The sequence below is a fragment of the Balaenoptera acutorostrata genome, chromosome 3 (assembly GCF_949987535.1).
Source record: "Balaenoptera acutorostrata chromosome 3, mBalAcu1.1, whole genome shotgun sequence".
NCBI lineage: Eukaryota > Metazoa > Chordata > Mammalia > Artiodactyla > Balaenopteridae > Balaenoptera > Balaenoptera acutorostrata.
The window spans coordinates 180,778,983-180,792,752 of NC_080066.1; the positions used below are offsets into that span (position 1 = coordinate 180,778,983).

The window sequence follows — 13,770 nt, forward strand, 5'->3', positions numbered from 1 at the left end:
CTCCTTCCCCGAGGTGGGGAGTGAGGGTGGGAGCTGGGCAGCCAGACTCTGCAGGCAAAGGCTGCCCGAGAGCCTCGCCGGTGACGCCGTGACCTCTCCGCAGGAAGCTCCCTGTGGCTCTGCCAGAGCAGCAAGGACCTGTGCCGCGTCAGCGCCCAGCACGCCCAGTCACGCCCGTCCACCGTGCAGCTGCCCCCCGACGCCGAGATGAGGGCCTACGCCGCCTGCCAAGACGCCCTGTGGGCCCTGGACAGCCTCGGCCAGGTGTTCATCCGGACGCTGTCCGCGAGCTGCCCCACGGGCATGCACTGGACGAGGCTGGACCTCTCGCAGCTAGGTATGCCCGCCCCCGCCGCCAGGCCCTGCCTCCCGGCCTCATCGGGAGGGGTGCCCGCCCGCTTCCCGGGGCCCTGTGTTCAACTCTCGTGAATTCCTGTAGGCTGCCTGGTCGGTTGCTGGATTTCAGCAGGTCAATTAGCCGCTCCTGCAGGGTAATGGGCCTCTTAAGAATTTCGTGAGGAGCTTTTCTTTCCCACGCCTTACGGGTCGCAGGGTTTTCAGAACCCAGGAGGAGCACGAACTCGGAGAAAGCTGCTGTGAGACACGCTCGAGGTGATGCAGTGGGTGCAGCTGCCTCTGCTGGTCTGTCTGAATGTGGCGGCTGCTTTGTGCGCTTTCCGTCTGGGGGACCCGGGGTCCGCGGCCCGCAGCCAGGAGAGCGCCCAGGCCTCCCTCCGCTGGAGGGGTGTGTGCCGCTCCCGCTGCCGCCCTTCCCTGAGTCCCCCCCGCAGGGCTGCAGGCAGCCGTGCAGCGTGAGGCCGTTTATAAATCATTCATTCCTGTTCCGAGGAGTACGGTGATAGAACGAGCCCACACCCTGAGGTTATCCCCTGGGCAGAGGGGCAGCTGTGGCTGTGAGAAGGTGCAGGCTGCGCCAGGCAGCTCCAGAGTGCACGCGAGCCTTAGGGATTCTTCCCTGCCCAACGGGTGCCCATTTTGGTGAACTGACAACCAGTATTTTGTTTGTTAGATGGTAGAATTGAATTTTACAAGCATTTAACATTAGAGAATTCAACCACATGTACTCGTTTGAAAAAAAAAAAAAAAAAAGGACAAAGAAGGCAAGAAGGGAAGGGAGGACGCCTTGTCCACCTCCCGCCCTGGCAGCCCCTGGCCGCGTCTCCAGCTGACGGGCCTCTCACCGTCCCATGATGCGCAGAGGCATCGTCATTCTTTCGTCCCACGAGGCCCCCAAATACAGCCCAGCTTAGCTAAAGAAGCAGGTTGGTTCTCCACTAAAGAAGCAAGCTTTGTTCCAAGGCTAGGAATTTTCCAGGGTCATTTTGATTATGCTTTTGGCCTCACTCGCACCCTGTGTTTTGAACCTAATCCCAGCCCCAAGGCCGGTCCCCGTCCAGCTTCTGAGAGCGCCTGCCAGCCGCCATCGTCGATGGTGATGGACCAGCGAGGCTGCAGCTGGCCGTGCCTCTGCCTGCCAGTGCGGGGCCGCCCTCCCGCCGGCCCCGGGGAGCCTTTCCTCGGTTCAGAGGTCCTGTGGGCCTGAGCCACCCTCCTTTGGCCCCCAAGCAGACCAGGTTGGGAGTCTCTGGAGGTAAAAAGGCCAGGGCGAGGTTGGTGTCCTCCTCGCTGCAGGATCCTGGGAGCGCTGGGGGCCCTGCCCTTGCCCCACTCTGGGGCAGAAGCGGAGCTCGCTGCCCGACACCCCCGCTCAGAGGAGGCCGCTGTGCCGCAGCACGTGCCGAGAGAACGGCCTTGAGCGCAGCCTGGCCTCCGGGCTCCGGCCCCCGGCTCACGCCTCCCTTCCCGTTCGGTCCCGTCCTCCCGCACTGGCGCACTGGCCAGAGTGTTACAGCCTCTGAGGCGGCTGGCTGGGTTTCCCTGGGGTCGGTGGCCGTTCTTTCAAGGGGAGTGACTCAGCTTTGGTGGGCTTGAGTCTCACTTTCAGAGTGGGAGGGGCCAGACAGGGCCACCCTGGGTTCAGGATGTGCTTTGGCTTTCCCTGCGTGCTGGGGGCAGGGGTGCGGGAGCCGAGAACGGCAGGCTTTCGCAGAGCCGCCCTGCCTCTTGCCTGCAGAATCGTCCGGAGTCCAGCCAGAGTGGGTCACACAGACCGCAGGTGAGGTGGTTGGGCCCAGGAGCGGGGCTCCCGGCGGAGGCAGGGCGGCAGCGGGAGTGGTGCTAGCCGCGCGCAGAGCCGGGCCCCGGGCGAGCTGCCGGGTCATCTTCAAACCTCAGTCCTCTCCTTTCTGAGGGTGACAGCAATCCCCGCCCCAGAAGGATGGTGCAAGTAAGCATCGTGTGCAAACGCAACCTGTCTCAGGCAGGTGTGACGGCCTAAAAGCTGCCAACTCCTCAAGCTGCTGGGGGAGGGGCGGTGCTCGCTCGTGTCTGGCGCTGTGCGTGACGGGGGCTGAGTCCAGGAGGCTCTGCCTTTCTTAGTCTTTCCTGCCCTGAGCTCTGGATTTTGTTTATCTGGGTTACTGGCCGATACTGAGAGGATGGGTAAAGACTTCTTTTACCATTTTCTGAACGTCCTGGGAGAACGAAGCAAGTCCAGAGTTGGTAGGCAGGGGAGGCGTGCAGGGAACAGCAGGAGGGGTGCTGGCCTTCCACGTGCCAGGGTGGGGGGCAGCGAAAGGCAGGTCAGGGCCACCAGCTGCTCTGTTGTTTGGCTCTTTCCAGGGATGGTCTGTGTAGCCTGTGGGACAAAACGGTGAATCAAGGTTTCTAAAAAAAGTATTATTTATATTAGGGGATGCAGATTTTGAGTTCAGGTGTGTGCTCCCTGCCAGTGTCCGTGGCAGGCTGTCATCCGGCAGCACTCATTGGAGAGTAGTGAACAGAGAGTGTAGTAACGCAGGTAACATTAATGCTGCCTTGCTTACTTGCCTGGGGTTACCTGGGACGCTTCATTGTTTTAAAAGTTGGCCATGGTGGTGCTCACAGCAGTGAAAGGAAGCACAGCCTTTTCAAGACTGTGGTTCTACATGTGAGGATTCTGTTCAGTAGCAAACTTCTCTTTCCCAGATGCACTCTTTTTTGTTTTTTGGAAGTATAGTTGACATACAATATTATATTAGCTTCAGGTGTACAATATAGTGATTCGGTATTTTTATAGATTACACACCATACAAAGTTATTATTATTGTTTGTAGTCCCTGTGCTGTATGTTACATCTTTGTAATTAATTTGCTTTTTATTTTTTTAATTAAAATTTTTTTTTTATTTTTTATAAATTTATTTATTTTTGGCTGCATTGGGTCTTCGTTGCTGCGTGCGGGCTCTCTCTAGTTGCGGCGAGCGGGGGCTACTCTTCATTGCGGTGTGCGGGCTTCTCATTGCAGTGGCTTCTCTTGTTACGGAGCATGGGCTCTAGGCACGTGAGCTTCAGTAGTTGTGGCACATGGGCTCAGGAGTTGTGGCTCGCGGGCTCTAGAGCACAGGCTCAGTAGCTGTGGCGCAAGGGCTTAGTTGCTCCACAGCATGTGGGATCTTCCTGTACCAGGGCTTGAACCCATGTCCCCTGCAATGGCAGGTGGATTCTTAACCACTGCACCACCAGGGAAGTCCTTAATTTGCTTTTTAAATGGTAGTTTGTATCCCTTAATCCCCTTCACCTGTTTTGCCCCTTCCCCCTTCCTACTCCCCTCTGGTAACCACTAGTTTGTTTTCTGAATCTGAGTCTATTTCTGTTTTGTTGTATTTGTTCATTTATTTTGTTTTTTTAGATTCCACATATAAGTGAAACATGCAGCATTTGTCTTTCTCTGTCTGACATTTCACTAGATGTAACACTCTCCAGATCAATCCACATTGTTGCAGATGGCAGGATTTCATTCTTTGTTAAGGCTGAGTGATATTCCATTGTGTGTGTGTGTATGTATATACACACACACACACCCCACATCTTTATCCATTCATCTGTTGGTGGACACTTACGTTGCTTCCACATCTTGGCTATTGTAAATAGTGCTGCAGTGAACAGCATGCTGGGGTGCATATATCTTTCCAAATTAGTGTTTTCGTTTTTTTCAGATGAATACCCAAGAGTGGAATTGCTGGATCATATGATAGTCCTATTTTTAATTTTTTGAGGAACCTCCATAATGTTTTCCATAGTGGCTGCACCAGTTTACATTCCCACCAACAGGGTTCCCTTTCCTCCACATTCTTGTCAACACTTGTTATTTGTTGTCTTTTTAAATCTTTTTTTTTTTGGCTGCACCAGGTCTTAGTTGCAGCACGTAGGATCTTTGTTGCCACGTGTGGGATCTTCGTTGTGGCATGCAGGATCTTTAGTTGGTGCAATGCATGTGGGATCTAGTTCCCTGACCAGGATCGAACCTGGGCCCCCAGCATTGGGAGCTCGGACTCTTAGACACTGGACCACCAGGGAAGTCCCTTGTTGTCTTTTTGATGATGGCCATCCTGATGGGTGTGAGGTGCTATCTCATTGTGGTTTTGATTTGCGTTTCCTTGATCATTAGTGATGTTGAGCGTCTTTTCATGTGCCTGTTGACCATCTGTATGTCTTCTTTGGAAAAATGCCTATTCAGGCCCTCTGCCCATATTTTAATTGGACGGTTTGTTTATTTGATATTGATTTGTCTGAGTTCTTTACAGAGTTTGGATATTAACCCTTTATCAGACATACTATTTGCAAACATCTTTTCCCATTCAGTAGGCTGCCTTTTCATTTTGTTGATGGTCCAAAATATACTCTTTTTCCTGACTTCACTCCTCTGTTCCATTAAATTCTGCTGGAAAGGGCAGAATTCTCTCTGGCTGTTTTTGCTTCTCTGCCGGCCATTGTGGTTGTCAGTGTCTCTTCCACCTACCCCAGAAGATCTCCTGGGCTGTCTTACCCTCTGCTTCCCTCCCGCCACTGCCAGGGTTAGAGCTCCCCCTCCACACCTGCACTGCCATAGCCGCCTCATGGCTCCAGGTGTGCCCACCTCCTGCCATGGTTGCCCGATCTCTCCTAAAACATGGCTCCCGGGCTATGCCCTCGACGCCCTGCAATCAAGTTCCAGTCTTCGGGGTAGCACCTGGTGCCCTGGCAGCCTGACCCAGCCTGCCTTTCGAGGGCCTCGTGCAGCGGGGCTCCGGCCACCCGCCATCGCTCTTCCCTGTGTGCCAGGCCCGACTGGGCCCCTGGGGTCGCCTCTCTTCCCGTGGCCTAGAATGTCCTCCCTGCTCTCGCCTACTTCAGTCAGCACCCCCACCCCGGGGCTTCTCCCTGAGCTTCCTGCTCCTACTCTGTCCCAACAGTCACTTTGGTCTGACCTGCGAGGAGTTTCCACATGGAGGCGGAGGGGCTCTGCCGGCAGGGACCTTGTGCACGGCCACATCCACACGCAGTGGGAAATCGGACTGTCAGGGCGATCTGTCGTCGTTTGTAACTCCATTTCTAGCTGATTCTGGGATATGAGTTTCGATTCCTTGTTACTGATAATCACAGATAAAACTGTCTTAACAGCAGGTACAAGATGTCTTCACCTGTAATTCATCAGTCCAGCTCCAGGTTGCCATCCGCCTGCCCAGGGCATGAGGTAGGAGATGCTGGCTTTATCAGAGCTGTTCAGAGATGTGCTTCACCTGGTTCCCTTTCAGTCCTGGCCTCTACAAGCGTTCTGACACTGAAAACAAGAAACAAAAGCCCATCTTCCCAGTGCCGAAAACGTGATCCGGACTACCTCATGCTGGCACTGACCTTGAGCAGCTCCAGGTCATTGTAAAGTCTGGAATGTCACCAGCCTTTACATTGCAAGCAGACATTTCAATTTCAAGCATGACTTTAGCAAAGTATCAAGTCATGAACATGATTTCTGCCTTTAATTTCTTTTTTTTAAGAGGTAGCATCTCTCTTTTCTGCTCCTATACAAATTACCAAGTCAGTTGCTACTTTGGGATTAGATTAGGAGAATTCTTTTTCTCTCTCTCTCTTTTTTTTTTTAATTGGAGTATAGTTGACTTACAGTGTTGTGTTAATTACTGCTGTACAGCAAAGTGATTCAGTTATATATACATTCTTTTTTTTTTAGCATTTTAATTTATTTATTTTATTTATTTATCTGATTTTGGCTGCGTTGGGTCTTTGTTGCCGCACGTGGGCTTCTCTAGTTGCGGAGAGCGGGGGCTGCTCTTCATTGCGGTGCGCGGGCTTCTCATTGCTGTGGCTTCTCATTGTTGCAGAGCATGGGCTCTAGGCGTGCGGGCTTCAGTAGTTGTGGCACGTGGGCTCAGTAGTTGTGGCACGTGGGCTCAGTAGTTGTGGCTCGCGGGCTCTAGAGCACAGGCTCAGTAGTTGTGGCGCACGGGCTTAGTTGCTCCGCGGCATGTGGGATCTTCCCGGACCAGGGCTCGAACCCGTGTCCCCTGCACTGGCAGGCAGATTCTTAACCACTGCGCCACCAGGGAAGCCCTACATTCTTTTTTTTTAATATTCTTTTCCATTATGGTTTATCATAGGATACCTAATATAGTTCCCTGTGTTGTACAGGAGGACCTTGTTGTCCGTCCAGTCTGTATATAATAGTTTACATCTGCTATCCCCAACCTCCCACTCCATCCCTCCCCTAACCCCGCCCCCTGACCTTGGCAACCATCAGTCTGTTCTCTATGTCTGTGATTCTGTTTCTGTTTCATAGATAGGTTCATTTGTGTCATATTTTAGATTCCACGTATAAGTGATATCATATGGTATTTGTCTTTCTCTTTCTGACTTACTTCACTTAGTATGATAATCTCTAGTTGCATCCATGTTGCTGCTAATGGCATTATTTCGTCTTTTTATGGCTGGGTAGTAGTCCATTATATATATGTACCACATCTTCTTTATCCATTCATCTGTCGATGGACATTTAGGTTGTTTCCATGTCTTGGCTATTGTGAATAGTGCTGCTGTGAACATAGAGGTGCATGTATCTTTTTGTTGTTATTTTGTTGTTGTTGTTGTTGTTGTTTTATTCTGCATGTATCTTTTTGAATTACAATTTTGTCTGGATATATGCCCAGGAGTGGGATTGCTGGATCATATGGTAGCTCTATTTTTAGTTTTCTGAGGAACCTCCATACTGTTCTCCATCGTGGCTGCACCAACGTACATTCCCACCAGCAGTGCAGGAGGGCTCCCTTTTCTCCACATCCTTTCCAGCATTTGTTATTTATGGATTTTTTTTTGTAGATTTTTTTAATGATGGCCATTCTGACTGGTGTGAGGTGGTACCTCATTGTAGTTTTGATTTCCATTTCTTAGATAAAGAGAATTCTTCAATTAAATGTCTAGCTACTGAACCCAGTTATAGAGACTGAATATGGAATTTTATGATTTATGACAGTCCTAGTTTTTGGAAGAAAATTTGCATCATTTAGCAGATATTTAAGATGCTCATAACGTTTGATTTCCCAGTACACATAAATATGCATATGTCAGGCACTGGAATGTTTAGCAAACTAATGCAATTTGTAATTGAATACATCTGGTCACAGCATTTAATGAAGAAATATTCAGTGTCGATTCGTGCCTTTAGGTAACAAATAGGATTATATTATATAGTAATTTATGCAAAAAAGTGTCTTGTAAATAGTAAAACACCAAATAAATGCCACTTTTTGTTCTAAAATATATGTTTAAAAAGTAATCCTAAAGGGAAAATGTCTCATCTGTTGAATAAAGTAATTAAAACTTTTTTTTTTTAATGGGAGGGAAAAACAAAATAAGGGGAAGACAGGAAAATCGCAGCATGTCTGTGTTAGTCGGACTAACACTGTTATAGTAACGAGTCCCAAATACCAGCGACGTAACACAGTGAAGGTTGCTTTCTGCTCCCGCGAAGTTGGCTGTCGGCCTGTCAGTCTTCCGATGGTTGTGGTAGTGGTTCCCAGGTGGTGGCTCACTGGCCCCCTGCGGTGCTCTGTGGCTCTGCCCCTGTGTCCCTGCGGCAGGGGACAGCTGAAAGGCAAGGCCCTCTTGCCAGCTCTTTTATGGTTCAGTTCAGAAGTGACAGATCCCTTCTGCTCGCAGCCCATCGTCCAGAACCAGTGATGGGGCCCCGCTTAACTCCAAGGGACACTGACGAGCCAGGGAGTGCTGGGGGGGGCCAGTGTTCTCTGCCACCTGCCCTGACCTCATGCACCTGCACCCAGGCAGCCTGGGAGACCCTCTGCGAAGTCGGAGACTACGGGAAAGCCCTCAGTTAAACGCTTTCTTCTTTGACCTGTCTCTTCAATTCAGAATAAGCTGATTTATACACTGAAGTGTATATTCTAGCAACCTTTTATGTTTGATCTAAAAGAACGCTTGCCTTGTAATATGAACTCCGTGTTTCACTGGTGGTGGTGTTATTCGCTGCTAATTCTGAGGTGCTGACCCAGTGTGTTTTTGTCACCACATAACTCTCTTCACATGAGCAGCTACCACCTGTAGTTCCTGTTAGGGCAGGTTGACGACTCCAACATAAAATTATTTTTTAATTAGCATTTTAAAATTAGAATTCGTTTCTCGGCCGTTTCTGGAATTTACTGCTGAAAGTACTTTATTTGGATCGCTACAAATCTTTTCATGGGTAACGTTAGAGCTCTGGGATGTCTATTTTAACTCCCCGGTAAGACATTCTATAAAAGATTTTAAAAATACAGCTAATTTCAGTATAAGAGAAATCATCATCTTCAGGAAATGTACAAAGGGATACTAAGAATTTTTTCAGTAGTAGTGGGTTGATACTTTTAAGCGAAACACATGTGACGAGATTTCCCCTTAGCAGGATCCGTGCCGGTGCGTTGTGGTGTAGGCACCTGGGCTGTCATCTGTTAGCGGTGACGACTGTGCGAGGCAGCCAGGAGCAGCGCTGCCGGTGCATGTCGCTGCGCCGCCTTTTCCCTGCTTCACAGTCAAAACGGGTCATCCTCTGACTTAGCCATCAGAAGACAAACCATTCAACCTGATAAAACGGGCAAAAGACTTGACAGACGCTTCACAAAAGAAGATACACAGATGCCCCCCATAAGCACATTAAAAGATTCTCAACCTCACTAGTTACCAGGGAAATGCAAATTAAAACCATGACAGGATGCCACTTTACACCTGCTAGAATGGCTGACAGAGGTGCCAGAAGTGGATGCTGGTGAGGGTGTGGGCCACCAGCACACACCGCTGGTGGGCGTGTAAAATGGGAAGACTGGCGGTCTCTTTCCACGTTAAACCAGATATCTACCCTATAGCCCGGAGCTCCACTCCTAGGTGTTATTCAAGAAAAAAAACACATGTTCACAAAAAAAAGTCTTCTGCAGGAATGATGATAGCGGCTTTACTCCTAATAGCAAAAAGTGGAAATGGCCCAAATGCCCATCAGTAGGATACACCACTAACTGTGGCGTTTACATGCAGTGGGCTCATACTCAGCAGTAAAAAGGAGTGACTGGATGAATGTCATGAACAGAACATCACACTGAGTGAAAGAAGCCAGGCCCAGGGAGTGCATACCTGTGATTCTGTTTTTACAGTCATATAGACCAGACTGAACAGATACGTGGCGATAGAAATCAGAAGAGTGGCTGCCTCGGGGCAGAGGGGCAGAACTTTCTTGAGAAAGGGGCTTGAGGGAACTTTCTGGGGCGATGACAACATTCCATAACTTGATAAGCCATGGGTTACCCAGGCATGTTCATCTGTCAAAAGTGAGGGAGCTGACCGTGTAAGATCTGCGTGTTCACGGGATGTGGGGCCCCGGAGGTCAGAGGTGGCTGGCGGGGAGGGTCAGGCTGGCCTGGGTTCAAGCCGCGGCCTGCCCTTTGCCTCCCGGCTTCTCGGTGTTGTCTCCCGGGGTCTGCGTCCTGACGGCCTCACGCATGAGCTGGGGCGGCAGTAGCCATGCATCGTCGCGCAGGTCAGTAACTATGGGCTGTTGCTCTTTCTGCCAGATAAACTATTAATCAAATTTCTCTTTGAAGACTCCTCCCATTTCCTTTCCTCTTAAAATTGGCTTAATAAACAAGGAGAAATATAAAAAGAAAAATGAAGATCCTGGGAGGCTTAGTTAGTTAATTTTAATTCTAATTAGGATCAAGATTACCTGAAAGAGGGACTTCCCTGGTTGTCCAGGGGTAAAGAATCCGCCTGCCACTGCAGGGGACATGGGTTCGATCCCTGGTTGGAGAACTAAGATCCCACATGCCGCGGGGCAACTAAGCCCCCGCGGCATGTGGGATCTTGATCTCTCGCGCCTCAGCGAGAGAGCCCGCATGCCCTGGAGCCTGCACGCCACAGCCAAAGAGAGAAAACCCACACGCTGCAACTAGAGAGAAGCCCGTGCACCACAACGAAGATCCCGCGTGCTGCCACTAAGACCCTACGCAGCCACAAAAAAAAAGATTACCTAAAGAATGAATTCCCTTGCCCCAAATCCAGAATTTGCTGGTAATAGTCACGTATCTGATGAAGCTAATGATGGGGCCCACATTGAGATATTAATTCCCGGGCTTGGTGGCTCAGGGCACTGTCCGGGTGGCATCTTGATTACTCTGCCCGTGGCGTGCAAGGGCTGCTCTGTGGCGCGGGTCAGGTGCCAGGGCAGCCAGAGGCCTTGGTGACTCCCGTGCGCTGTAATGTTCTCGAGCAACAGAGTTCACGTGCAAAGGCAGCAGCATCTCTTTCTTTGAAGTGTAAAATCAAAGTTCATAGATTAAATGAAACATGAGTCATCTTACAAGAGTAATTAATGTGTGTACTTTTTCTCTGTTTGTCTATAGGAGCTGTAAAACTGATGAGCCTGGCATGTGGAAATCAGCACGTCTGGGCCTGTGATTCCAGGGGTGGAGTTTACTTCCGCGTGGGTACCCAGCCTCTGAATCCCAGTCTGATGCTTCCAGCCTGGATAATGATTGAACCGCCTGTCCAGGTAAGCAAAAGTTAACTGATACTAACTTGCTCGTCAGTAAGCTGCTCGGGTGCTGGTGTCGGGGAGAGGACCACGCCTGCGAGTGTGGCCTCCCGGCCACTGGGGGAGGAGGGGCGTGTCAGGGAGCCTGGGGGCTAAGGTGTGCCCCAGGTCAACACACGCTCGTTCACTGGCATCCCACACCTGGAGTTGGATATTTGTGAAGTTCAGGGCCGAACAGATTAACGATTATCTGAGCCAATGCTGCATTTTTTCTTTCTCAAAATAAAAGTGTTTCATTTCTAACTTTTTACAGAATGAATATTATTTTTGAAAACATCAAACAATATCCAAAAGTATAGAGAAGAAAGTAAAAATCATTTTAAAATCTTGTCATGGAGATAATGTATTATCATTATTTTGTGAGTGCCTTTCCTGGTTTGTTGAAGAAATTCTTCTTCTCGTGCGCCCCATCCCCTCCCCCGACCCCGGCCATATTTCAGTTTACCACGTATCCTAAATGTTTTTCCTTTTCTTTTGACTGTTCCACCACTCGAATCAGAAGCGGGAGTCTGATTTTAGTGTACTGTTTAGTTACCCTTAAATACCTGATGGGCCTGGTTGCTATGTTAAGTATATTTCTGCTAAAATTTGTAAGTGGGGGGCTGTGATTTAATGAGAGTTATTTGCTCTAACTGTTGGTAGTCCCCACTTTGTGACTTTGTTGGGGAAAAAAATGAAGTTGCCATATGCAGAGGTGGCAGTGTGGCAGGAGTGGTTAGTCCTTGAAAAAAAAGTGCTTAAACGGGGAGAAGAAGGAAATCAGGTGTTTGGGTGAATGCCTGTGTTCATGACTGTCTACATTTTGGGCATCACGAACCCTCAGGGATGGGGCAGCTGAGGTCAAGGTGCAGGGCTGGTCATGAGGACCACCAGTCCTGCCCGTGGGACACGGGGCCTGTGCTGGGAGACCCTACAGTTGGACAGGAGTCAGGTCCCGAGTTCTTTCAGGCCATTGGTCAGCGCTCATGGCCACGGGGAGGCGGGCTCCACGTGGATCTTCGTCCTCACAGGGTCCTGCGAAGAGCGAGTAGGATCGCGTCTGTGAATTAGAAAGCGCTGTGCAGACGCCCGCTCCGCGTTCGTCTGCACACGGCGGTGCGCTGACAGCCACGGTCAGGCGACAGGGGAAGGCGTTGTCGCCGGCACTGTGGGCTCTGCTGGTGCGCAGCGAGGGTGAAGGCAAGCCGACCTCCAGCTGGTTTCGTTGCTGGTCTGGAGCCCCCTTAGACGAGGCACCCTCTTGTTGCCTGCTCCCGTGGTATGTCGTTGTCAACCCCCGACAGCTTTATGTTATTTCTTAAAGAGTTACAATTCACCCTTCTACAGCATACAACTCAGTGTTTTTTAGTATATTCGCAAAGTTGTGCAACCATCACTGCTATCCAATTCTAGAACTTTTTCACCACCCCGAAAAGAAGCCCACTACCTATTGGTAGACACTCCCTTTTCTTCCGGAACCCCTGTCTCCTCAGCCCCTGGCAGCCACTAATCTACTTTGTATTTCTATGCACTTGCCTATTCTGGATTTTCCTTTTCCATATAAATGGAATCATATAATACGTGGCCTTTGTATCTGCCATCTTTCACTTGGCTTCACGTTTTCAAAGTTCATCCACGTTGTAACGTGTGTCAGTACTTTATTCCTTTTTATGACTGAATGATATTCCCTTGTATGCATAGACCACATTTTGCTTATCCATTCATCAGTTGATTGACATTTGGGTTGTTCCTACTTTTTGGCTACTATGAATAATGCTGCTGTGAGCATTCGTGTACAAGACTGTGTGGACATGCGTTTTCAATTCTGCTGGGTGTATAACTTTAAGTGGAATTGTGGGGTCATATGGTGATTGTATGTTTAACTTTTTAAGGAACCGCCAGACTGTTTGCCACAGTGGCTGTACCATTCTACATTCTGCCAGCAATGTATGAGGATTCCAATTTCTCTACATCCTCACTGCAAAATTTTTCTTGCCCAGTTTTTAAATTCTACCCATCTTAATAGTTGTAAAATGGTATCTCATTGTGGGTTCCTTTTAAAAAACAGGGTAAAAAAGTTTATTGAAACAGGAAAAATTAATTTTTATATTGTGTGGGTTACTGAATGTTCTGATTTATATTAGAACAGACCTGTAGAGAAAGGAAAGCTGATCTGATCCAACTTGGCACTTTTTGCTATAATTCATTTGGTTTTTATTGTTTGTTTTTTTAAGATTTTTTTGATGTGGACCATTTTTAAAGTCTTTATTGAATTTGTTACAGTACTGCTTCTGTTTTATGCTTTGGTTTTTTGGCCACGAGGGATGTGGGATCTTAGGTCCCTGACCAGGGCTCGAACCCGCATCCCCTGCATTGGAAGGAGGATTCTTAACCATTGGACCGCCAGGGAAGTCCCTCAATAGGGTTTTTAAAAATTTAGATATAATTGACGTATGGCATTGTATTAGTTTCACATGTACAACATAATGATTCAGTATTTGTATATCTTGCAAAATAATCACCACAGTAAGTCTAGTAAACATCTGTCATGATACGTAGTTACAAATTTTTTTTTCTTGTGATGAGAACTTTGAAGATCTACTCTCTTAGCAGCTTTCAAATATGCAGTAAGTATTAACTATAGTCATACTGTACATTACATCCCCATGTCCTTGTGATTTTGATTTGCTTTTCCCTAACGACTAATGAGCATCTTTTCATGTGCTTATTGGTCATTTGTATATCTTATTTGGAGAACTAAAATATTCAAATACTTTGCTCATTTTGTAATTGGGTTGTCTTTTTATTATTGAGTTGTAAGACTTCTTTA

General features: G+C 48.6%; 1 protein-coding gene across 5 annotated transcripts in view; it reads left to right on the plus strand.

The window, feature by feature from the left end:
* TECPR2 (tectonin beta-propeller repeat containing 2) overlaps positions 1-13,770 on the plus strand; it is a 107,238-nt gene that overhangs the window by 69,762 nt on the left and 23,706 nt on the right. For all 5 annotated transcript variants that reach the window (XM_057544294.1, XM_057544296.1, XM_007176185.2 and 2 more), the window contains 2 exons: positions 104-337; positions 10,771-10,919. In XM_057544294.1, coding sequence (XP_057400277.1) covers positions 104-337; positions 10,771-10,919 — 383 coding nt within the window. The remainder of the gene's footprint in view (positions 1-103; positions 338-10,770; positions 10,920-13,770) is intronic.